General features: G+C 41.3%; 1 protein-coding gene across 2 annotated transcripts in view; it reads right to left on the bottom strand.

Annotated features, from left to right (window-relative positions):
• Window positions 1-3,389: 3,389 nt before the first annotated feature.
• The window catches only part of MYOM1 (myomesin 1), a 125,622-nt gene continuing 102,327 nt past the window's right edge, over window positions 3,390-26,684 (bottom strand). For both annotated transcript variants that reach the window (XM_069468218.1, XM_069468217.1), the window contains 13 exons: window positions 24,765-24,901; window positions 23,520-23,664; window positions 22,367-22,426; window positions 22,002-22,069; window positions 18,738-18,851; window positions 17,996-18,083; window positions 16,958-16,996; window positions 16,757-16,862; window positions 13,455-13,618; window positions 10,246-10,282; window positions 9,970-9,992; window positions 7,697-7,752; window positions 3,390-4,073 (listed from right to left, as the gene is read on the bottom strand). In XM_069468218.1, the coding sequence (XP_069324319.1) occupies window positions 3,780-4,073; window positions 7,697-7,752; window positions 9,970-9,992; window positions 10,246-10,282; window positions 13,455-13,618; window positions 16,757-16,862; window positions 16,958-16,996; window positions 17,996-18,083; window positions 18,738-18,851; window positions 22,002-22,069; window positions 22,367-22,426; window positions 23,520-23,664; window positions 24,765-24,901 (1,331 nt within the window). In that variant the 3' untranslated portion in view covers window positions 3,390-3,779. The remainder of the gene's footprint in view (window positions 4,074-7,696; window positions 7,753-9,969; window positions 9,993-10,245; window positions 10,283-13,454; window positions 13,619-16,756; window positions 16,863-16,957; window positions 16,997-17,995; window positions 18,084-18,737; window positions 18,852-22,001; window positions 22,070-22,366; window positions 22,427-23,519; window positions 23,665-24,764; window positions 24,902-26,684) is intronic.

Genomic DNA, 26,684 nt, shown 5'->3' on the forward strand with positions numbered 1-26,684 from the left:
TCCAGCCTGTGTAAACTCCGAGAATTGTTCAGACTACGACTATTCAGTGGCTCTGTCTCTAAGCATTCACAGAGCAGTACTCAGCCAGAGACCATGTATAGTTCTCCAGCACTGTCTCTGTGCAACTCCTTTCTCTAGTACTCTTTCTCACAAATTCTAGGTATCTCCACATACTTGCACTTCAATCTCCATCTCCTCAATTCAACAAGACTGACAGGTTCCCCTGGCAGAACTGCAGCCTTCACCCTCTGTCCAGGCAAGCAGCCTGGGCAATCACTTACTCTCCTTTTCTCAGGAATCACAGTCCTAGCCAATGCCCCAGACAGCTGGTTGATGAATACATTTTGCACAGCTAGGAAATAAAATCAAATTGGATATTTTCCTTGATAATTAAATACACTCACATTTAGGTTTGCTTTTATACAAAAATATAGTAAAGGACGAAGTAAAAACAAAATAATCTAAAAATCACCCATAATCCCACCCTACAACTAAAACAGTTGTTCACAGTTTGGTTTGTGCCCTTTTCCTCTTTTTTTCCTTGTTTTCTAGTTGTTCATGGTAGGAGGACAATTTCCATAACAGTGATCCTTTGTGGGTAGACACAGAAGTCCCTTGTAGTGTAGTTTTACATTTGACATTGACCATTTTTATGGGAATTCTTGGCTTGTGATTCCTACCACATGGTGCTATAAATGTGGACCCCACCAGCAAGCATTACTGGTTTAAGGAACCCATTAATTTTTTTCTTCTATCCAGAACCACCCCCAGGCAGATGGCAAACTTCTGTATAGCTTCTCTATGTTAGTTGGTGATATTTTTACTATTGCCATTTTTGTTTTGACTAAGCCACCCTTTATACATCCCAGATTTGTGCATGGGCATTAAAACTCCAGTCCCAGGCTCTAGGGACTATATCTAGGTAAAATATGTATTTTTGCATTATGGAAGTCTGTGCATATTTGATTTTTATGTACTTGAAATGTTTTAGATAGTTAGCCTGGTAGCAGCTCAGCTTTGTGATTCTAACTTAAAATGTTTAATTGACTATAATTTTATGTTGGTCTTACTAAGTTTATATACAATATGAGAACATTTAAGAGAACCCCAAATTTTCCATACTTATATACTTAATTTAGTAGATAATTAAAGTTATTTAATTTGTTGGGATGTTTTTGTTTAAGTGAGACAGTAGTTGTACTTAAAATGGAAAGAAAATATTAACTTATAAATAGTTTAACAAATTAAAGGGAATTTAGGTATGCTATAAAAAGCAGCCCTAAATTTATTTTTAATGGCTAAACTTTTAAATAGAAAAATAAGACTGCAAAGCTGAACTTAAAGGATTTAGGAAGATCTAGGTTTTAAAATTTGTGACTTGACTATATTACATTTTTTTTTTTTTGAGACAGAGTCTCACTCTGTTGCCCGGGCTAGAGTGAGTGCCGTGGCATCAGCCTAGCTCACAGCAACCTCAAACTCCTGGGCTCAAGCGATCCTCCTGTCTCAGCCTCCCGAGTAGCTGGGACTACAGGCATGCACCACCATGCCCGGCTAATTTTTTCGATATATATTTTTAGCTGTTCATATAATTTCTTTCTATTTTTAGTAGAGATGGGGTCTCGCTCTTGCTCAGGCTAGTCTTGAACTCCTGAGCTCAAACGATCCGCCCACCTCAGCCTCCTAGAGTGCTAGGATTACAGGCGTGAGCCACTGCGCCCGGCCTTACATATTTATTTTATAAAACTAAACTCTGAATAGTCTTTTCTATGTGGCAATATGATCCCCTGTGTACCAATAGCTCACATTTAGCAGGTTACAGATTCATAAATCCTTACGTGTTAGAAAGTACCTTCAGCATCGTTAAATTGATGGATCTAGAGTTTCAGTTATATTTTCCCCTGTAGAAATAGCAGCTTTTTACCTAAGCTACTAAATCATGTGTCGTTGGTTTAGTTTGGTCATTATAATGGCTGAGATAATTCTTATAACCATTGTATTGAGAAATCTCAGCTTATAGAGCTCTGACTACAAAAGCCATTTCCCTCACTGAATGCAACCGTGTCCCATCAAGTCCCTCAGCTGGACGGCAGGGATCTTAGTGAGAGCACATTTTGACTTCATACGCTTTCATGAATTTCAGAATTTGGAATATGCTGTTTTAAAATTTTGTTTTCATCTGATTCAAAATCCTTCTTGCTTTCTCCCCAGTCTGGGCTCCAGTGGGTGGAATTGTGGGATGGGGAGGCAGGTTCTACTTGGAAACACCCCACTTCTCCTGATTCTACGCTGGCTGTCGTGAAGGGTGCACTGGGGATTCTTTGCAGAGTCTTGGGTGCCTCTCTCCCGCACAGCCGCACGGCATGGGAGAGCGGCCACTGCTTGACCCTTTACTCCTCTCTTTGGATCTCCTGCAAGTGTCCTTCTGGGGCCACTTGTTCAGAGGTAGCCCTCTTGCTGAGGCAGGCAGGACTGCAGACTGCTCGAGGCCAGCTACCTTCCATGTGGCCTGCTGGACCTTCAGCAAACCCATGTACTTGCCATGCCTGAGAGTGAGAACACAGCATCTCGCTCCTGCCTGGGGTTCAGTGAAGCAGCAGCAGCATCGGGCGCCTGGCTGGACAAGTGAATCGGCAACCGTCAGAGGAGAGGCAATTTTCAGCCCTGAACTTTGGAAAGGAGAGGATGTGTATGTAGGAGCCCCTCCCAATTGTGTAGGGAAGACTCTTGCCCCATCCCCTACCCTTGGCAGGAGAAAGAAGAGGAAAAAACTTTTCACCATGACTATTTTCCCAGAGTGGTGTGTGTGTGTGTGTGTGTGTGTGTGTGTGTGTAGTGTGACGGGGAAGGACCAAACTTCCTAAAGCAGCTGCTGCTGGGATGCTCCGTCTCTGCAAACCCCGCAGAAAGCAGCAGGCCCCAAAGCTGGCAGTTCTCTCAGATTATAATGAGGGCTCTTCAGTGCCTTTTATTCTTAGCTGTGGGCCCCTGGTCACCAATTCTGGCAGCAGGCCCCTCAACTCCATCTTATCACATGTAATTGACACATTACAATCAATTACCCTGTATGTCCTAACAATGGAACTGGCTTGATTGTGTGGGAAGGTACCAGATGTGCAATGACTGTAATTTCACACCTCGGAACCTCACTTGGCCCCCAGTGACTTATCTGATCATGCCGCAGAGGTTCTGCTTTACCAGAAGGAATATGGATCAGAAGCTGTGCCTCAGGAAGTGTCAAGAAAGATGCAGCAGAGGCCACCCAACTGCACAGCAAAACAGCAGGCACGTGAGAAACACTGTCGGGGAGGAGGAAAGATGTGAGAACTGTTTATTCACACCGAGGAGGTTCCGAACCACGAGATGCCAACAGAAACGCACATCACTACCCTAACAATACATGAAACATACCGAAACGTACCTATGGGCTTCACAACTGCTCAGATCCAAACTGCTCCACAACACATCCTGCTGCTCTCCCATCATCATTCCATGTCCCTCCAACATTTTTCTGGTCTTTTCTGTAAAACTGTTTCTTAATATTCATACTACCCATGATATTTTCTTAACACATAATTTGTAGAGAAAGAAAACCTATTAGTTGGTGCTTTTTTATATACCAATAAAAGAGTTGACAAATTTTCCCCCAAACCAGCACAAAATAGCGAGGAGAAAGCTTGAAGACTTCCTCATCCTTAACCCAAACCATTCTCACACCAGTGGCACAGGTCAGCTCAGCTCTCCTCGGCTCCCCTGGCGCCCCTGCTGCCAGGCTCCGGTCACTTGGCCTTCTTGCCGCCCTTCTGGGCCTCCAGAGCGGCCTGCCTGGCCTCCTCCTCTGGGATGAACACGCTGACAGTGAAGTCACTGGTCTCCGAGCCGTACTTGTTCTTCACAACCAGCCCGTATTTGCCAGAGTCAGAGGTGGTCACACCGTTGATGGTGAAGTAGGCCGTCTTCCCAGCCTCGAACTTGAGGTTGCAGTGGTCATCTGAGGCCAGGAGCTTCTCGTTCTTCAACCACGAGACCTCAGGACTTGGGTCGCCCCACACGTTGCAAGTGAGATTAAGGGCCTGTTATGAGAGGGAAGGGTATAGATCAGATATATTGATCCACCTTCAAGAATCTTGCTGGCTGGCAACTTGGCATGACCAGAGGATAAATAAAAACCTCCCAGACCCGGGTTTGAAGTAGTTATGTGTATGTGCCTGTGGGAGTTACAGTTGGAAATAACATCTGAGGAGGTCTCTTTAAGGCCGGGGCTTTCTGGCTTCTGGAAGCTTATTATCCAAAACACATGAAGCAGTTTGCTTCTCTTCTCTGCCTCCACTTTCTTTTTCGTAAGCACAGAGATGCCTTTTGCTCTAATGTGGCATTTTGGGCTCTGCCTCAAGAGAGAGAAATCTCCCCACTACCATGATCACCACCTGCTCTCGTTTGCATTTCATTTTCGTCAAAGATCCCAGCAGCAGAATTGTAACAGCTGCTTCAGAGAATGTCATTAATTTTCAAATTCCGCTTTCCTCCTTCTACTTCTCTCCTCAGACCCCATTCAATCTGTTGCAGTTGCAGAGGTGCAGCACCAAAATGTATTCCTAAAGAAAATATTCCCACTTGGGCCAAAACATTCTTATTCTAAAAGATTGATATTTAGGTCTACAGTTTTACTTTACTGTTTTCATTGAAAAAAATTTAGATCATTGTAGATTCACATGCAGTTGTAAGAAAGAATCCCCTGTATCCTTTAGCCAGTTTCCCCAGTGGTATTAATAACATTTTACAGACCTGTAATACAATATCACAACCAGTACATTGACATTGATCTTGGGTAGATTTCCCCAATCTTACTTGTACTTATTTATGTTTGTGTGTGTGTTTCATTCTATTCAATTTTATCACTAGTGTAGGTTTATGTATCTACCACCACAGTCAAAACACAGAACATTGCCATCACCAACAAGGACCCCTGTGTTGTCCTTTTATAACCACATCCTCCTCCCCCTCCAACTTCCCAGCCCTGTTCCTAATCCCTGGCAACCACAAATCCGTTTTCCATTTCTACAATATTGTTACTTCAAAACTATCATATAAATAGGATCACATAGTATGTAACCCTCCAGAATTGCCTTTGTCATTCAGTCTAATTCCTTACAGATTCATCCCAGTTGTTGTATGTATCAATAGTTTGTCCCTTTTCACTGCCGAGTAGTATGTCATAGTGTAACTGGCTCCATGGACAAAAACGCTTTTTTGTAGTTCTCTTATGTTTCAAGTTCCCAGGCCAGTAAGAAGAACTTTGTAACTTTCTATTTCACAGATCTATTCCCTTTTGAGTTGTTTTTTCCCCCCAGAAACAGCAGAGTCTCGTCAAAGCCACAAGATAACTACAAGGCCTTACACAACCTGGTTGTCCAGCGAAGACAAGAAAAGCGACACCCCACCACAGATCCTGCCCAAGGACCCACTGAGCAACCTACTCCCCACATCCCACCTTCGCACAAGACGGAAAGAATGACCGATATTAACCCCTAGCTCGTTATACTACCAAAACCTCCACCCTGGAAGGGACTTATCCACCATCTTTTTATCATGCAGCACATGTACTAGCATGATTTCTCACTGCACTTGCATGCCCTGCACTCCACCCCAAACATGTAATGATGCTCACTCACTTCATGCATTATTCTTTTCACCTCTAGAAAAAACCCTGACCCCTTAGGTCAGGGAGGCATATTTGAGGCAGACCATTCCTCCCAGCTCTCGGCTGACAGTTGACACATCCTCCATAATAAATCTCCTTTCTTCCTTGACAATCCTTGATGTCTCAGTAATTGCCTTTCTATGGGGTGAGCAACAGATAGAATCCCCCTTGCGGGTTCATTAACAATGGTGTGTATATGCCCATAAGGGTTGTCTGGGTTTTTTCCAGTTTGGGGCTATTACAAATACAGTTGCTATGAACAACTGCATACAGGTTTTTATGTGAACATAAGTTTTCATTTCTCTGGGATAAAAGTCCAGGGGTGCAATTGCTGGGTTGTACGGCAAATGCATGTTTTGTTTTTCTCCAAAAATTGCCAAACTGTTTTCCTGAGTGGCTGTACAAGTTTAGTTTACATTCCCACCAGTAATACACAAGTGATTCAGTGTCTCCACGTCCTCACCACCATTTGTTGCCATGTACTATTTTAAATGTATTTATTTATTTATGTTTAAAGACAGGGTCTTGCAATGGTGCCCAGGTTGAATGTAAACTCCCGGGCTCAAGCAATCCTCCCACCTCAGCCTCCCTAGTAGCTGTGACTACAGGCGTGCACTACCATGCCCAGCTATATTTTATTATAGCAGTTCTGATAGGTGTGTCATGATATTTCATAGTGGTTTCAATTTTTATTTTCCTGATGGCTAACGATGTTGAATTTCCGTCACATTTTAAATTCCATTCTTGCATTTTTTTTCTTAATAAAATCCAGAAATTATAAGAAAGAACTAGGCTCACCATACAGAGAGAAAGGCTATCCTTCTAAATATCCTTCTAAAGGGCCTTACGTGATCACTTGTTACCTCTTTCATAAGTGTATCATTTCAAATCGGATAGATTAAGAAATCTGTTTTCCTCCCATCACTAATGAACATATCTTAGTGAATTAGTCTACAAATACATTTCAGCAAGAAAAATGTAAATCAAATTATTGCCATTAAACTTCTCTAAGCAGATCAGTTGTATGATTTTGGAAACTATGATTACTTGGAGTTAAAACTTTTAACAAAATCAAACAAAAACTCCCAAACACCTTAGGCATCATGGAAAACTCTTACCGATACTTCAGATTTGAGTTATAGATTACAAAATGCTTTCACGTACATTCTCTCAATTCTCACTACAACATAGTGAATTGTATATTTTTAACCTCATTAGATGAGAAAAATGGAGAAGGGAGTTTAAGAACAAAAGCAGCCTTGCACAATGGTTGAGCGTAAAGTCAACTGTGATCACATTTTCCACCCACGAAGAAACAGCTGCATGAAACCTGCCTCTAGCTGAGGCATTTCGACACGCCTTGCTTTGTTACCTGAGTTCCAACCACCCGCTGTAGGTCTTCACTGCCCTTTGAAGTGGAAAAAGTTTTGTTCCACTACAAATATCTCTACCCCTAGGAATGGTATAATGAAACATTTAGATGAAGAAAGTGAATCCAGGTTAGAAATTATGTTCATTGCCTCTCAGAAAGATTATCACAGAGCCAGGTTATACCAGTTTAAAACCAAATGGAAGGAAACCAGTTTTCAACAGCAATAGAGCCTATAGAAATTCTTGGAGCAGCCTGTTTCCCTTCAAAGGTGAGGCACTTAATAGCACAGTCCACTTCCCACTATGTGTTAGAGGTTGTTTCTTTCTCCAGTTATATTTGTCATAGAGTTATGACTGAACACTTTAAGTTTTTCACAATTTTCGAGGGTTACTCTGGAAAGATACTAAGTGATTCATATATGTCTATAAGAGATGAACTTGTATCCCGATGCTTGAGATGATTGGAAAACCAACAGCATTTGTAACCTTGCATTTGGCCATGTTGGTCAAGTATAAGCCGCCATGGAGTAAGACGAAGATGGTGGGATGTTAAGTGTATCTTAAAAGAAGGCACAAAGGCTGAGGCGCTGGACCCCATTTCCAGCAGGAATGCTCCATGCTTACCTTGCCCTCCTGGATGGTGACCACGTCGGGGAGACCACCCAGCACCCGGGCGCGATCTGCAAGCACAGGCACTTCTGGTTAATCACTGCAGTGATGAGGACCAACAATCACACCCACAAAACACCCCAGGGAACTAATTGTCCAATGTAGTTCCCCTCTCCTGACAGTTATTTTATATTGTTTTCAATAGGCAAAAGAAAAAAAATGATCCAGGGATTCTGGATCTTAATCCTTCTTTACCCACATATTGTGTGTATTCGGGTGCCTGTATCTGTACCTGAAACACCAGCTAAAATATGATAGCTTTGTTGTATCAAGACTTGCTCTATAATTTTCATAGCTGTTTTCAGCCCTTGCCCTTCTGCAGCTTAGTGGGGCTAAGCTCAAGGAAGCAGAACAGATCTCTGTGGACAGTTTCCAAGCTTGGCTTGGCCTCTTTTATGGGTTTCCATATGATGAAAAAAGGTTGCAAATGGGCTGTATGCTAGAGAGATTTGGAAGCCCATGCAGATGTGAGCTTTCTTTGAGGCCTACCCAAGACAGCTTCCCTTTCTTGTCTTCTGCTAGTTCTTGGTAGTGCTGTGCAGGCCATGTCTATGGCTGTGAGTACAAAGGCCCCCAGTTGAGGGGACAAGGCATGGGATGGGTGCTGAGATGCACAGCTGGCGTCCTGAGCCAAGCCATGCACCTGGGTGCGACTGCCTCAGCCCCTGGGAAGAGCACCTTTCTGTAATTTGCTCAAAGGCATCCTTTCTGGCATGAATACAGTAGCCAACCTTCTTTTCATTTTTAGGCCTACTTCAATTAATTTGTGACTCTTAACTCTCATTTCTGCAATTTCCTTCTCCACTAAGTCAGGAGGAAGCTTTGCTTTGAGTGCCATTACAGCACTTGTAAGCCTGACCCGTCATCTGGTTCCCTGCGTGACTTGCTGTGCAAGACTGGGCCAGTCACTTCCTGTGTGGGCCTCCGTCTCCAAATCTGTAGAATGGGGGAGGGGTTACTTCAGCCCCTGGACATTAAGTTTCCAAACTCTGCTCCACAAAGTCCATGGAATTCCTCTGGGGGGCATGAGAGGAGGTAAGGAAGGGGGCACTGAGTTAGGGAGCCAGGAGCCCATCCCAGCTTCAGCTTTTACCTGTCTTAGGTATTGGGTCTGTGTGGAAGACTTTGCTTGAAATAATTGTTCTGTGGCTTATAAAAGTTTAAAAAACATAAAGCTAGAAGGTCTCCAAGGTCTTTTCCAGCTCTAAAGAGCTCACAAACTGGAGGATCAGGCTCCTTGCCCACAGAAGAGTTCAAAAATTGGAAGAGGTGGGGCACTGCTTGAAGATGTGGGCTTTGCTTGGTGCCAGACAAGAAATGCTCCTTCTTGCTCCAGCACCACCCCCATCGTGCTTCCGCGCCCCTGGCACCAGCACCTGTCCCTTTACCACCAGCAGCAGCCTCACAGATGCAGGGCCTGGGCCAGGAGAGGCAAAGAGGAGAAGGGGAGGGGTTGTACTCAGCGCAAGTTAAAGGTCCGAAGTCCGCCCTGAAGGCCCTGGAGCCACTAGCAGGTGGAAGGACGACTTCATTTCTCTCTCCTTCTCCTTCCAATCGGCTCTACCATTTTAACCCATAAAAAATTTTAAATTCTGGCTCCCACACTGAGAGAGAAACTGAATTAGTTCACGGATTAGTCTGGGACTTCTGGGATCCTGTAAGACTGTGTTCTAAAAATCTTTGTGTATGAAGTAAATAGCGGACAGAAGTGCAGCAGTGAGTACGTTTCTGGGCACGCAGAACTGACAGTTTGGCGTTTGCTCCCTGGACTGTGTCTCATTAAATGAGAGGAAGGAAGGCCTTACTCAGCGACTTTTCTCTTACAGGGGCTGGTAAGAAAATGCACAGCACTTGTTGGTGATTTACCTGATGTCAAATTTACAATGTTTCCTGATGTTTCCCTTCCTTAATGGCTATGTATTTTTCTGGTACATTGTGCCTGCAAGTGACTATCAACCTTTGGTGTGATTTGCAGTGAAGTGATTTCTCAGGGTGTCTGGGTGATATCTCAAGATAAGGGCCAGGTGATATTCTCATAATGTAACCTGACACCCTCTTTCCATAGACATTCTTTCACAAAAGACTAAAATGAAAACATACGTAGAACACCTAAGATTTAAAAAACAAAAGAAAGACCACTCCACTCTCTTCCATCTGTAGCCATAATGGCAAAATAAAACTATATTTTGAATCTATACCAGGAGTAAACATGAAAGAGGTTTACTTACTTTTCTCGGCAATGGCAGCTTGCCTGTGGTTGACAGAAACGAACAAACATACAAACAAAGAAGAATTGTGTTTTAGTGTTACTTCAAAGTAGCTCATCTTGACTGTATTTCACTGCCTCAGAAACAACTTGCTGCTCAATATAACAGTGGGAAGTGCTGCTTTTATGGCACTGGCTGACATAAAAGACTCTTCTAACACTCGGATGGGCAAGCAGTACACAAGTTTCCAGAGAACTTAGTGCATGGGAGTGGCATTTACTAGGACAAGGGACTTACTTCAACCTCTGGAACTCAGCAAAAGCCTCGTCATATGCTTTAAGAGAAAAAAGAAAAGTTAGAATTTTCTCACCTAGAATGGATGACACAGGGGCTGATTAAAATTCATAACTTTAGGTCATGATCAGTCTAGACATGACTAAACCGACTTTGAATAAGACTGTGCCTAAGCGTTAACTCCACAGCTCAATATACATAACAAGACAAGCAAATACTTTCTAGGCACAAAATGTGAAATAATAGATTTTTAGAAGCTTTCAACTCAGTGAGAGACCTTCAACCCCTGGAATGGAAAGGCAAAGGTTTGCCCCACCAAAGAAAAAAATGGGAACAAAACCCTGTTACTTTTTTTTCTTTTCTTTTCTTTTTTTTTTTTTTTTTTTTGAGACAGAGTCTCACCCTGTCACCCTGGCTAGAGTGCTGTGGCTTCTGCCTAGCTCACAGCAACCTCAAATTCCTGGACTCAAGCAATCCTTCTGCCTCAGCCTCCCGAGTAGCTGGGACTATAGGCACACGCCACCATACCCAGCTAATTTCCCTGTTTTTAGTAGAGACGGGGTCTCGCTCTTGCTCAGGCTGGTCTTGAACTCCTGAGCTCAAATGATCCTGCCGCCTCGGCCTCCCAGAGGGCTAGGATTACAGGTGTGAGCCACCACGCCCTGCCCAAAAGCCTGTTTCAAATAAAAATTGGTTGTCTGATAAGCATCCTGAGCATCAGAAAAGCTTTGTCTTAAATTAAGTTATTGCAGACATCACAGCATCCTAGCTAGACAGTTAAACACCTTTATGTTATGTTGTCTGGTCTATTTGGGCAAAAGAGCACAACGAGTTTCTGTAATCACATGGTGCTTGCCTGAAACAGTGTTTCTTATGCTGTGATGGAGATGAGACGAAAGACAAGAGAGACAAGGAAATGAGAACTACGTAATTTTAAAATAATTTTTTCTCTGTGCCTGCAAAGTGAGCCACTTTGACTGAGGACTTCAGGGTAAATGGCGGCTTCATTTTGAAATCCCTCTTACCTCACCTGTAAGATCCTCTGTGGTTTAGGAATCATAATATTTTAAGTCTCTAGAGAATACTTATATAATACTTGTCCACACCCTTATTTTACAGAGGGAAAAATAGGTACAAAGCTGGGCTTAAAGTCGCTGGTCCTTATTTTTTCTCATCTGTAGAATGAGAGGGTGCTGGCCAGGCCAACCCGACCTGAGCTTTGAGCGCTGCTCTTTGTGGCCCCACCACACCGAGAGGAGATGGGCACGGCTGAGCCAATCTGTGTTTGGGGGCGGTGGCAATGCTGGCAAGACACTCCACAGCCTTTTGCTTAAGGAGGATCAGAGAGTCGGGTAGTTCAATAAGCTTTGGTGGGCCAGAGAGTATAAATAAAGTTCTAGAAAAATTTTAAATGTATCCACCCACGTATTGCTCCCCTCTTCCTACTGTGTTTCAGGTGGTCAGATGGCTGCAGAGGAAATCCCCTATCGCTGTGCACCTGTGACGCAGGCAGAGTGTGGCCCAGACAGCCCGTGTCGCTCAGGAGCAGCCATTCCGACTCTGCAGGTCCCGCAGGGGCCCTTCCAGTTACGAAGGGTGGGGGCGGGGAGAAGGGGACTCAGCACCAAATAAACTCCAGGCAGAGAGGAAAGGCTGCTCTCTAAATGATGGACCTACTCTCTGAGGACGGAAAAAACCGAGTTATTGCATATTTAGATTGTATTTTAATATACGAAGAGGTGGAGGGAAAAGTCTCCAGCTTCCTTTAGTTACTTTAATACAATGTAGACTGCTTCATTTTTACAGGAAAGAATACGATGAAGAGGCTAGTACTGGGAGACGGAGGAATGGCACATTGCTTTTAACTTTTTTCTTCTAATTGTGCATGTTTTAACTTAAAAAATTTTAATTAATAGCTGCACCTCACCTTTTGTCTTTGCTCTTAGATGGAAACCTTTGTCTCCATCTCTCATTACTCTCTCCTCTTCTCTCTTCTCTCCAGAATCCCTCATTCTCTCAGCAGACGGCCAAGAAATCTGAGGCCATAAGAACCCAACCTCTCCAGCTTCCTTCTGTTCACCTCAGTATTTGTCTCTGCTTATTCACACCCCTCTGTTTCTGAAGAACAGGTATCCCTGCTGCTTCCCACAGTCACCTCTGCCCTGGGACTCAAACCTTCCATTCTTCAGAACTGTGATTGTCAACGATTCCCCCTCACTCGCGTCTCAGTCCTTCTCACTCAGCTGGTTTCTTGGACTCTACGAACCTGCTCAAATATCAGCCACCATAAAACAATCCTTTTTCAGTGCTCGTTCTTGTTCAAGTGACTGTGTCAGCCTGCCTCTCTTTGTAAGTGTGGCCCTGGAAGGGCAGTGCTTCCTTCCTTTCCTCATGCACTGTCTCCCCTTACTTTTCACTGATTCTTCCCCCACTGAATTCTTGCTTCAGCCGCCAAGGCTGAATGAAAACTGTTTCATCACAATCACTGGTAAACATAAAGTTCACGGGGGCCACTGATTTGCACCGAGCTCCTGCACTAGGCCTCAGCAGAGCAGACCAAACAGGAATGGAGTCTGGCCTCGTACTAGGTGCCACATAATCAAACTGAACTTTAAAATGGCCAGTTTTCCAAAAAACAGGAGATTCACAGCAACCAATCAGAAGGGACTCAGTCAACCTGAGCCTGCATGATAAAGAAGTCCCCTCTGCTTTAATCCCACATGGAAATTAACCTGAAGCACCTTGATGCCAACCAGTCTGCTTTTTACACTGTGCTGTTTCCTTGATCCTGCTCAAGCTACCTTACAAAAACCAATTGTCCTGCCATGGCCAGCAGAGAGCCCTTCTATTTCGTAGACGGGCTACTGCCCAATTCATGACTTGTTAATAAAAGCCAATTAGATTTTTAAACTTAATTTGTTGATTTTTTGTTCTTTTTTAAAAATACTTTTTATTCATATACTTTTCTTTTTTTAGAGATGGGGTCTTGCTATGTTGCCCAGGCTGGTCTCTAACTCCTGAGCTCAAGTGATCCTCCTGCCTTAGCCTCCTGGGTAGCTGAGATCACAGACACGTGCCACCACACCTGGCGAAATTTTGTTCTTTGACATCACCAATGTCATATCTCTTTTGACATCATCTTTTTACCCTTCATTCTTTTTAAAAGATCCACTCCTCTATAGTAAGTTTGAACCTACAGAATTTCTGTTTACCTTGTCCAGAAAGATCCACTGTCTTCTGGTGTCCAGTTTTGCCATCAAAAAGCTCCATCACATATTTCCCTTTGTCATTCGGAGTGGGCTCATTGATTTGTAGCCAGATCTGCTCTCCGGTGACCCCACTCTTAACTCTGTCTGAGTACCTTATAGCCGTCCCACTGGTAAAATCAAAGAAAACATCTTCAGTGTTTGCTTTCTTCCAGAGCTGATCTTTACTTTGTCTCTTACTGAAGGTCTTATAAAGTTTTACAGGCTTTCAAAAACACATGGGATCTACACATGTTATTCTTCTGCTTCAGAGAAATTATGGGCCCTGATGTGCAGAGCTAGGATTCCAAGGCCCTGGTCTGGTAGTGTCTGAACATTTATTTTACTCCCCATAGCACTCTGGGGCCCAGGACAGACTGCAACACCAACACTTCTCAGTGGTATTAATTATCTTTGTGTTTGCTTGGGTTTATTTGTAGGACTAAGGGAATCTTTAAAGCTAAAAGGCCAAACTACATATTAGTTTACTGCACATTTCATACAGATAATCTGTGGCTATAAATCAAACTTTACAAGCTAGTCAAAAACATACTTTGGAGGCTCATCTGTGGCTGATATCTATTGACATATGTTGTTACAAAGCCTTTTAAAACACAGGTAAAAATGCACTTGGTAGTAGAGCCAAGAGTGAATGAAAAGCAGAGTTGCTGCCAGAGTGAATGAGGCACGTTCTCTGTCCCTGGGTGTGAGTTTTTCTGGATTCTATAGTAGGTCATGAGCAGACTCATAGATTATATTCTCTACAGGAGAATAAAAGGAGATACAGCCCTTTGTTTTGTGATCTGCTGATCTAGAAATGCTACTGTTATAGATGAAATAAGAAAAAAGGAGTTAGATGTACTCTTAATGATGTCACAAGAAACTTTATGAGGAGTTTGTAAAATGTGGGGAAATAAGAAAAAAAGCAGTATACAAAACTATTACAGCAACAATTACGCATAGAAAAAAAGACCGGTAGGAAGTGCTCCAAATTGTTCATATTTTGGCTAGTAAAACTACAGATGATATATTATAAATTTTTCTAACTTGTAATACAATATTATAAATGTGTTTTCTAAAACAGGCATGTTTATGTTTGTAGTTGTAACAAACAAAATGAACTTTAAAAAGCATAGAACAAATTTTCCACCAAAAACGTTTTAGCTTTCATATACATATTTAGCATTTTTCTTATACCACTACATTCTTTAAAGAATGCTTATTTATTATCTAAAAAGATATCAAAAACTAAACTGCCATAAAATATAGGGTAAAGAAACTCATTTGCACCCTACAAATTTAGCCTGAGCAATACATATGTCTAAGAGAATTACACAGAAAGATTGTTCTCGGCTTTGTCACAATAAATGTTTGAATTCTTTAATCGCTGACTAACATGCATAATAGTACCTTACGTTTGTAAAGTGCTTCAGATAGAATAGATATTATTGCTCCTATTTTATAAAAGAGAAAACTGATATTCAGAAAATTAAATGACTTGCCCAAGATCACAAGGGAAGATAGCAGCAAAGTCAGGACTAAAACCCATTTCAAGATTTTTTTTCCCCACAATGGCACATATAGACAGCAAAGACAATCCTAGATTACTGAATCTTAAAGGAACATGAATACACAAAAAACTCATGTAGCTGACTAGACCAAATAATGTAAGAAGCTTATGCCTTGCTAGTCTAATAACAATTTCTTCAAAACACATTTTCAATATTCTAATTTTTTAAACAAGTAATTCTTGTAGAGAAGATATAAAGCTTTTTGATTGCTGATTCAATGAATTTTACTTCTCTCATTCTTCAGTCTGATATATGAGAATGTCTTAGATGTCACAGAGAAATTCCTAGTATTTGATCTATTTTAACTTACAATTACTTTCCTAAAATGTATTCTGAAGAAAACAGAACAAAGGAATGAAACCCCAGGCATTCTACACTGAAATTTTACTATTTCTCATTTTTAGAACTAAGGAAATAATAATAATAAAAACACTGTTCTACATAACAATAAAGTCATTTTGAAGAAAACACAAATGACTGCTTTGTGGGACCCGGCTCTAGCTAACTGTGCAATCTAGAGTTCATCGAGAGCGCCGGGTGGGGAGCGCCATGATGAACTGCTCTGGAGGGAGGCTGTCTGGGCTCAGCCCTCTACGCACCTCTTAGTTGTGTGACCTTGGGCAAGTCACCTGTCCGAGTCTGAGCTTCCTCATGAAAGTGAGGTGTACCTGCCACATAGCACTGTGGCGATGAAATAAAATCACATATCTAAAGAGCTTGGAGCAGAGCCCAGCATACTGTCAGTGCCTACTAAAGGTACCATACAAATAAACACTGTTATCTGCATCCTCCTGGAGATACCACGTGGCCTTCTCAGGGGGGCTTTTAGGAAAATTTGGTGGTTTGGAATGGGTGTCTGCTCCATCCTAAAACTGGACTGAGAGTGGCTGTGCCCCACCAGATTATCTATGCCAGGCCTCTGTTCTCTTTCAGCTCAGAATCTTTGAAGGAAGCACAGAGGTTAAGGACACCAGCAAGAGTGTATATGGGAGGGTTCCATTTTGAAACCTATTTCAGCTCTTGGAATCCCAGAACTGAACTTGAATATAATCCCTCTATAACTCCACAAAGGTAGCCTGGGATTAGAACAGATCTTCAGGTTCAACCCAGTTCAAATACATATTCCCCAAAGTCATCTTGAGATCTCTAAAGCCTTCTGAGGATAGACAAGAAACATGCTAATGCCCAACTATGCTAACTGCTGTAAACACCACCACCACCAACAATAATCTTGGGCACTCCTCTGGATTAGGCTTCTTTGGTGAACGGCCATTAATTCACACAGTGGGAAAGTTCGTGCACACTGCTTCATTTTTATTCCAGCCCATAGGATGTGTTAACTGTGTATGGAAAGAGAAGGCTAAGAACGTGGCTCTGGACACCTGGCAGAGCAGAGATAGCCCAGGCCTGACTGTCTGGAGGTGGGGGTTTACATTATGGAGATATCTGTTAATTATGATACTTCTTAGATCACAAAGAAAGATGCACTGTAGCCATTACTGGCCTCAGCAAGTATAAACGAGGGAGAGAGCTAACCTCACATCAAGGGAATGCCCTGGTGTTTCTGTGCTATGCTCATCAACGTCAGACTTGAGAATTAAGACTCCCTACTTGAGAGGAACAGAAGATTTTTTTCTCATTCCCCCTTCCCCAGCAGAGAAAGAATTTTACACAGCAATTAAGTTCCTATTTACTTACTTGTGGGACCAGTTAACTTTCAAATCATCCAGGTAGTAAGTAACAAAAGAGTACAGCCGGATGCCCTCAGCTGTGCTCTGAATTTTCAGGTCTGTAGCAGACAAAGCTAAAAGAAGAACACAGCACATTTCACGCACCTGTAAGCCCATCCTGGCAGGAGAATAATAATGATAATATTGTGGTATGAAAACTTTAACTTACCTATTTTTTTGCATATTTCTGTTATCAGGTCTTTAAAGGCTGTGGGTAGAGGTTCATAGTCAAAACTTTAGCATACAAATGCTCAATGTAAAGTCAAATCTCAAATTGTTAGTTCTCAAAACTTCCTTGTCTAGTGAAGGGAATTGGACAAGTGCTCTTTGAGGAATTAACTCAATTTTTATCAGGTTTTTAAAGATCTCTGCTTATTTTGATATTTTTCCCTCTAATTCTTTATAACTGTTGCCATATTTTCATTCTAGAGAAAGGGCTACAGTGAGATTTCCAGGAAGGTTCTTGGCTTTAGGATTCTCTTTCTTACGTCCCAGGAAGTCTTGGTTTACATTAGAGGATGTTTTCTTATCTGTATCATCAATTCATAATGAATTAACCATCTAGGTCCCCGGTCTTCCTCAGCCTAACAGTGCTTTTTGCCAGTAAACACATTTAGCCCTGCTCTACCAAGAACAGGAAGGTGAAATCAGTCAGACTTCTGCTGTCTGTTAGCAATATTGTCAATAGATCTTGCTAAGGAACAAAGTTGGAAGTCTGGGGTGCCACATGTAGGTTTTCATTATCATGATATATTTGTCCTCGGTAGTTTCTGAAAAATGGAAGTTGCTTTCTTGCTTTGCTAATAACTGTGAGGCTTCAAATTTCCTATATAAATCTTTCTTGCTACCTTTAAGAGTGGACTATTTTTCGTCATGCCTCTCATAGAAGTTTTTGATCCTGGAACATTTTTTTAGAGTTGAAACAAAAATGATGATTTAAATTGAAAACAGACCCCTGGTGGACTGTGGACTATAAATTCTCTGAGGATCAAAAGTGTATTTCTGATTTCTAGGAAGACTAACGGTGAAGTATTTTTGAATACTTCACCGTTGAAGACAGTAGTTCACTCTGCTGGAATTTTAATTAAACCAAAATCTGTGGACAAAAAAATCAGCATGACTTCAATAATCAGCCCAACCTCAATCATAATTCTGGCAAACTGCATATGGAACAGACAAAACAGCCCCCGGCAGTTGGTGGACTAACCTTCATCCACAAGCTTCAGTCTGCTCTTATCTTTTCCTCTGTCATCTTTCAGGATAACTTCATAAATCCCAGCATCTTTCTTGGAAAACTAAGGGGGAATGGATATGCCACATTGCAGCTTATCATAGCCACAGGGTATGGTGTCTGCATTTTTTAAGGCTCTTGATTTATGGAACTGCCATCAAAACACACATTAAACAAGCATCCAGCCATGCGAGTGATGAATGGTTCAGAGACGCTATCCATAATAATGCGACCAGCTAGCAGTTCTGACTTTTTACCTTCTAAGGCTATAATTGATTTGAGGCTTAAAGTCCTTACCTTTTACTCTGCCATTATTTGTTAAAAACTAATGATCCCATATGTCTGAAAGCTGTGCTCTTTGAAACAAAACGTAGATAAAAATCTATACTTAAATGAATACTGTGTCTGACTGTCTCTATACTTTTAGGGAACAATTTATCATGAGGCTTAAGTACAAACAAAGAAGGATCCACTTAACTGCTCATATATGAAAAAAAAAAAAAAAGCAGCTCAGAACTATCCAGCTGATACTGGTTGGATATCTGACAAATCCATGCACATCCCAAGGTGAGAGAAGCTTTTGTGTTCCTATAGCAGTTGGAAATAAGCTATTATAAATTCCCTGGGCATGAAAAGAATGTCAACTCTGATCTCTGTTTTGGTGAAGAACGTAGGGTACAGAGCTAATATATTACATTTCACATTTATAATCACCTACCTCTGTTATAAGCAGGGTACATATACCATCCTTAAAGTCATGCTTCTCATCCACTGATATCTCCCTCTCATCTTTGTACCACACAATATGAGTCTCCTTCTTAATATTTGCCACCTACAAGAAAAACCATAATTACCCTTCTTGAAATAAGCAAATTTTGCTCTTATGAAACGAAATAGTTCTAAATGCAGCCAGGTATAGAAGAAAAAGCACAGAACGTGGAGTCAGAAGACACGGATTTCTAAAGAAATCAATTGAAAGCTATTTTAATGGAGAAAAGAGTTTAGAATAGAGTGGATACCAATGAATAAACCTAAATCAATAGCATCTCTACTTCCAGCAGTAAAAACTGACTTTAAAATCATTTGGTAGAAAAGAAAAGTGAGAATACATACATGCTAACATACACACTTAAAATAGAAATCTCAAAACCAAAGGAAGACAAATCCCATTAGATTAAAATACAGGCTATCACAAAAACAAATGGCTTTATTAAAGGAACAGAATGGGTAGTCCCAATATATACCTAAACGTTTTTAAAAAAATGAAGCATTGCAAATATATGTGGAGGGGAGGAATGGTTTAATAAATTAATTGCTTAACAATTTTGAGGAGACTCATTTAGATCCTGATCTACAAATCATATCATAAATTTCAAGTGGACTGAACAACTTCATATGGTTAAAGGGATTTTGAGCTTTATCTATAATGTTTGAATGTTTAAAAAGGAGAATATGTCCTAGCACTCTGGGAGGCTGAGGCAGGAGGATCGCTTGAGTTCAGGAGTTCGAGACCAGCCTGAGCAAGAGCGAGACCCTGTCGCTATTAAAAAAAAAAAAAAAGGAGAATATGTTTATGTATTTCTTGTATAATTCAAATTGTATGAAAAAGTAAAGACTTTACACAAATCTAGAAAATAATCTCAGATACAATATATACAATTCCCCAAAGAGGAAATACAACTCCAAAACCAACAGATGAAGAAAATGTTAAGTCTTATTGTAAACAAGAACATTTTAAGTTTTAAAATGTGAAAAAATTTCAGCTAATAAGTGAACATGGGAACCAACATTGGTAGCTGTAGTGAAACCAGTATGCACAATCATTCTTTATGACCCTGCAAACTGGTTCCCCTGAATTAATAGAAACTGTGTTACTAGGTGACATTGACATGTAATAAAAATGGCCCTGTTGGAAAGCCACATCTGGACTGGGAGGAACTAGAAATGGACTCCACAGTTTTGGGCTTTGCTTAGTACACCATCTCTTGTAATTTGGACACACCCCTTGTGGGAATCCTGGAAGCTCTGCTTAGGAAGTTGTTCCAAGAAGTACTGGATCCGTGGGCATGAGGGTTTTTTAGAAGCCATGATGCCTGCCTCCCACCCCTTCCCAATGTGGATCTTGTCTCTTTGCACCTGAGCTTCCTTTTATCTGAGGTGGCAAAGGGAACAGCTCCACATGTGGACTCCTGAAGGAGAGGAATGCCCAGCACTGCCTCTCAGGAAAGCTGGGGGTCCCTCTACATTCTTGAGTAGACTAGTGCCAGGTGGGGTCCATGACGGTCTAGTGAGTCTGAGTGTTTAGCTGCACATACTCCATGAACCATAATGCAGTATGTAAACTGCTAAAATTTCATTAACTGCTACAATAATGGAAGAAAGAGCTGTGGGAGGATAGAGGAAGGTTCGTTCTACCTGGGCTGAGAAGTCACCTTACAGAGGCGACTATGTGGGGCCTGAGGAAGGATCATCAGAGGAGCTCAAAGAAGGCGGCTATCCGGGCATTGGAACAGCATAAACACATAATATGTAAATATCCACCATTTTTTCTGGGCTCCCCTTGGTTGCTCAGAATCTGAGTGAGGAACTGATTCCCCTGAGGAAAGCCATCGGGGTAGGACACCAGAGCTCACCTCCCAGAGAGACACAACTAGCACAGAAGATGAGGGACACGTGGGCTTCTGGGGCAGGGATGGATTATGAGGAGGGGCCACCTGGATGAGAAAGTGTGTGGGGGGCAGCACAGCAGTGGGCAGCCAGGATGACAGAGCGGTGTGTGGGGGGGGAGGGGGTTAGCTGCTGCCTGTGGAAGAGTTTTTAAAGCAGCTTTGCCATTTCCTGAGAAGCTAAAACCCAGAATTGATTTTTCTTGTATATATTTCTGGTAGACTGCTGTTTCTTTGAATTTATCAGACCTAGTGGAGACTGGGGCACTTGGGTTCTGGCTTTTATAACGACAACTGCCAAATCCTTGCCAAACACCACACCCATGCTTCTGCCTTGGAGTGACCTTTGGCCAGCACCACCTTCAAGCTCCGACCTCCTCTGACGGTTCCTCACCCAAAACATTTCTGATGACTTGCTTGGCTAAACACCACACGCTAAGGTACACACTACTTTAGAATGTGATACAGAATTTTTTTTCTAAATCTTTCCAAAGACCTAACAAAGACAATTGGTTGTGAGCTGCCAACTCTTTATCAAACCTCTGCCCTCAAGGCAGCACAGTGGCTTGGAACCAGCAGCACAGCTGGGAAATGCAGAGGTGCTATCTACGCCAGTCTCACAGTTTAGATAAGAAGGTCCAGAAGAAACACTGTGAAGGGACTGATTCTGAATGCAGACTTGGCCTAAAACAAAAACAATGTCAGAGTCTTCTGAGATTACTAATTAAGAGTCTATGTCTTCCTCTTGTATTTTCCTGGATAGAGCTGGAACCCATTCTACTAAGTGAAGTATCCCAAGAATGGAAAAATAAGCACCACATGTACTCGCCATCAGATTGGTTTCACTGATCATCACCTAAGAGCACATTTGGGAATAACATTAATCGGGTGTCGGACAGATGTGGGGGGAGGGGATGGGTGGATACACCCATAATGAGTGTGATGCGCACCGTCTGGGGGATGGACTCACTTGAAGCTTTGATTGGGGGGGGGGAAGTGAGGAGGGAAATATACGTAACCTAAACTTTTGTACCCCCATAATATGCTGAAATAAAAAAAAAAAGAGTTTGTGTCTTTATTAACTAGATCATGGATAGTGAATAGGAATGATCATCTTGCCTTCTCAACTTTTTATGTTGTTTTATTTTAAATGTTTCTTACCAACAAATGCTTACAGTAACATTCAACAGTAAGGATGTGTTCCATATCATTTTGGCTCAAACAGAGGGGTTGAAAAATTGATCTTCCTCTTCTCCACATTCTATTTTATCTTTATTTTGCTTGAATCAAATATTAAAAATTTATCCACCTCTTACCTTGCATTTCAATAGTACATTACAGTCGCCAGTCACTTCCCAGCTCAAATACTCAACAAAATGTGGACCTATAAAATTTTAATGACATCAGCAATTACTCTATTAATCACAAATGCAAAATCAAAGCCCATTCCTATATCCTAAGGTGATTTATGTTTTAAGTCAAATTTTAAAAATTCTAGATTTGGTTTTTAAATATTCTTAACATCTATATATTTAACAATAAATATTTTCAATTATTTTTATTCTCCAGGAATTATTAACATAATTAATAATATTCATTTTAACTTGTTATGGAAATAATCTTGGAATATTTTGTACAAAAAAAATTGAAGTTTTTCTGTTTTCCCACTGCCTATTTTTACCTTGTTTTCTGATCCATTCTTGCCGTTGGAATTCAGCTTCTTTCTGGAGTTTTTTGTAAACTAGAAATTGAAAAACAAGGCAGTATGAAATTGAGTTGAGCAGCATAAATGCACACGCTAGCCACTGAGCTAAGTGATTTATGTTCATTATTATAACACTCACACATTGTGATAACCCTACTCGTCCTCAATCCTCATAGGTGAAGAAATAGGCTTAGGAAGGTTAAGTAATTTGTTATAAAGGTTATAAAGCTAGGAAATAGTGAAACAGTATTGGATGTTGCCAATATAAAGATCTGCCCAGCCTTTCCATTGCTTTGTTAAATGCTACATTTTAAATCTTGGTAGTTTTTGTGGCAGCTGATTTACTACAATCTAGTTATAATGTATGATTAATAGATTTGGCATGTACTACTTTTGCCTATTTTCTCCTCAATTTAAGTAATTTAAAGTAAGTGTGCATTGTAAAACAGTATAATGGTTTGTTTCTGAGACACATATATAGTCTTGGTTGTACTGCAACCTCCCGCACTGGAGAATTTTAGTGATAAATATTTGTTTATATATGAGTCTATTTAAGTACAGTCTTGCCTGTGGGCTAGGGATAAATGTGATATTCTTTTAAATTAAGTTTCATGTCTGTAAAATGAAATATATGTAAAGTGTTAACTAAAAATTGTATTTTGAACAGTACAATTCATTTAAGAAACAATTCCTATTATCTTTCTTTCTTTTTTTTTTTTTTTTCAGACAGAGTCTTGCTCTGTTGCATGGTCTAGAGTGCCGTGGTGTCAGCCTAGCTCACAGCAACCTCAAACTCCTGGGCTTAAGCGATTCTTCTGCCTCAGCCTCCCGAGCTGGGACTACAGGCATGCACCACCATGCCCGGCTAATTTTTTCTATATATTTTTAGTTGTCCAGCTAATTTCTTTCTATCTTTAGTAGAGATGGGGGTCCCGCTCTTGCTCAGGCTGGTCTTGAACTCCCGACCTCGAGCTATCCTCCGGCCTCGGCCTCTCAGAGTGCTAGGACCACAGGCATGAGCCACCGCGCCCGGCCCTACTAACTTTCACACGACTGCTTTTGTGCTGTAGGGTGTTTGGACTGAAGGGAGTATCAAAGCCCTCCAGTTAATGTTCCACAGGATTCTTACCATCTCCAATGAGAACAAGAGTAGAATGATTGGTTGCTTTTCCATCATGAAGCTCAAAAGTGTATGTTCCCTCATCATCATCCTGTAGCTTTTCCATGAACATTTCAATTATGCCAGTGTTTCGGTCAATATGCATTTTATATTTCTTCAGTGTGGAAAGAAAAAGACATAGAAATCAGTGAGGTAGATATTTTACTTTGATGACAATAAGCCTGATGAAATAAAAATAAACCCCATAATTTTAATAAAATTTCTTGACAACTGAGCAAGTTCTTTAAAATCTTATATCCAGGAAAAGGGAAATACATGGGATATATGACCTAGACCTGAATTGATTACTAAAAAGTCTGAAATTTAATTTCTTAAATCTAAATAAAGTTTTGTTACCCCAAGTCACAAAACGTTGTCAAAAAGCTGATTTTAGATTTTCATTTTACCTTCCAGATTACTTTTTTTGAGACAGGGTCTTGCTCTGTTGCCCAGGCTGGAGTGCAGTGGCCCAATTATAGTTCACTGCAACCTCAAACTCCTGAGCTCAGGTGATCCTCCTGCCTCAGCCTCCCAAATCACTAGAACTACAGGCATGTGCCATAACACCCAGCTAAGTTTTGAATTTTTTGTAGAGATGGGGTCTTGCTATGTTGGCCAGGCTGGCCTCAAACTCCTGGACTGAAGCGACCCTCCCACCTCAGGCTCCCAAAGTGCTAGGATTACAGGTAAGAGCCACTACGCCTGGCCTGTCCTTTCTGAGTCTTTAACATTTTTTATAATAAGGATGTATCACATTTTTAGCCAGAAAAACAATGAAAGATATTTGCATTTTTCTGAGCCATTGGAACAAGAGGACTTTTCTCCACATAATGTATCAGGTCTCGGCAGGGGCTCCTGATGTGAGTCTCATGTAGACTCAGGTAGGGCATTGGCTCCCTTTGCCTTTCCAGGAAGTCCACTCTGTTTTCATGAGTGACCATCCTTCTTGGTTTGCATGAGACAGTTTTGGTTTGTGACCCTTGTCTTGGAAAAGCTGTTAATAGCACCCCCCTTCATTCTCAAAAGTGTCCCAGTGTGGATAATACGGCACAGTCAATCTGTATGTTCGTTTCACATTTTTTACTTGTGAGAGTGATTTAAACTACCCGGCCCACTACCCAGTGGTTTTCATAACAACTTGTCTACATCTTAATAAGCCTTCCTCAGAGTATTCTACAATGATACTTTAAAAAATCTGAAAAGTGTAAAACCTACCGGCCCTTCAAAAATTTCCCTTTCGTTAAATATGTAGTTGACTTTGGCGTTGCCAGACAGCTTCTCAGCCTGCATCCAAAACCGGACCTGCCCTTTCTCCAGAATTTCAACTGCCAACTCTGATTTAACTGGGACAACTATAAAAATAAAAATAAACATATTAATTATATTGGTAACCAATTACATTAATATGGATTTTCTAACAAGTAAAAATATAGGCAATGGACATGGCAAAGTAGCACCTTCTTGCAAAGCCCAGAGGCAGGACAGTGCTATAGGGAAAGGCTCCGATTAAAGACAGAAGACCTGGACTCTGATCCCGGGACTGTCACTTTGGGCAAGTTGTTCCCCTTCTCGGAATCACAGTCGTCTCAACTGTAAAAATGAGGAGGACGAACTTACCTCTAGGGGCACCTCTAGTCAACATCTGTGACCCTATGCTGGGGCTTTGGTTAGGTTTCTTTTGGGGCAATAACAAGTTGGGATGAAAAGAGACTTGCGCTGGCCCCAGAGGAGCTGGAGTCTAGTCCAGAGTCTGATACTAACAAACTGTGTGACATTAGGCAGGTCACTTCATATCCTTGCACCTCACTTGACTTGTCTGTAAATGAGTAGAATTAAACTAAATGCCCTAATTAGCCAAGAGATTTTCCAGCTCTGACATTCAAGGGTTCCATATTTAATTTCTTCAAAATATTTAGAAGAGAGTTAAATTTGACTTTTCCAAACATTTTAATTCACTTTGGGGGTTCTTCTAAATGTTTTATAAAAATAAATTTAAAAAAATTAATGCTGACTATACATACAAGATGAGCTAGCTGGTCATTTAAACCTTATGTATCCTGTGACATATCAGTTCATTTTAGTTCTAAGACCAAGCAAAAATTTCCGGAGGCCGGTAAGTGAATCACTGCTGTGAACCTATATTGAAATACGCCATGGCTTTCTTCTCATGGAAAGTGAAGGAATCATAAGGGGGTCACTGACTTGCATCTATATCGTTTAAGCCGTTTAAGTCTCAGTGAAATTTTAAAAGTTGGCTGGCATTCTCTCAAAACCAGCTTTTCAGTTTCTTGTAACTTGAAAATGCTCTCTAGAAAGGCTCCCCCAACCCTAGTTTTGTATCAGATGTGACTCCAGGGTGTACTTTGTGGAAAAGCATGGCTGTTTCTCATAGTTAAGTGGTCCTTAGCTTCCTTGAGGGGAAACCATCACCCTTAACTTTCTCTAAACTGTTCTTACATTTACTCAAAATTTTTAGCATGTGCTATGTTTTAAATTACAACCTTCTCAAATTTGTGTCAAATGTACATTAATATTTCTTTCTGTTTATCCTAAAACTACCCTTTTCAAGCTTCAAGGGACGCTTTCCTTTGCATTGTTCCATATTTGCTATACAGTTCAATGATAGATTCGCTCTAATTCAGGTCTGAGAGGAGGCTAGACGTCTGCTGAGGGTACCATGGTGGAAGAAGACAGGGCTCTAGAGTCACACCTTGACCTGGACCAGTTACTCTCCTTAAGCTGTGTGTTCTCACCTGCTAACACGGATGTGCTATCAAGAAGATCAAATCTAGCAACAGAACACATTAAGTCACTGTGGATAATGACCACTGCTCAGGAAGGTTAGTCCTCTTCCTCCCCTCATTTTACTGATGAGAAAACTGAACCCCAATAAAGAGCAGTAACGTATCTGGGTAGCAGAGCTGAGACCAGGGTTATTCCCTTTATTCTAAATTGCTCTTGTCCTGAGTGTCCACTCTGAACACTGGTGGTTTGCCGGGGTGAGCGCAATATCTCAGTGAAGCAGACAGTGGACAGAACCCAGGTGGCAAGGGCAGAGGCTAAGCTTTCTCCCTATGGGACGCTCATGGTTGCTACAAGTCAGTCCCCAGTAGAGTGGAAAGTATGATCTCTTTT

Source organism: Eulemur rufifrons, chromosome 5, assembly GCF_041146395.1.
Source record: "Eulemur rufifrons isolate Redbay chromosome 5, OSU_ERuf_1, whole genome shotgun sequence".
Taxonomy (NCBI): Eukaryota; Metazoa; Chordata; class Mammalia; order Primates; family Lemuridae; genus Eulemur; species Eulemur rufifrons.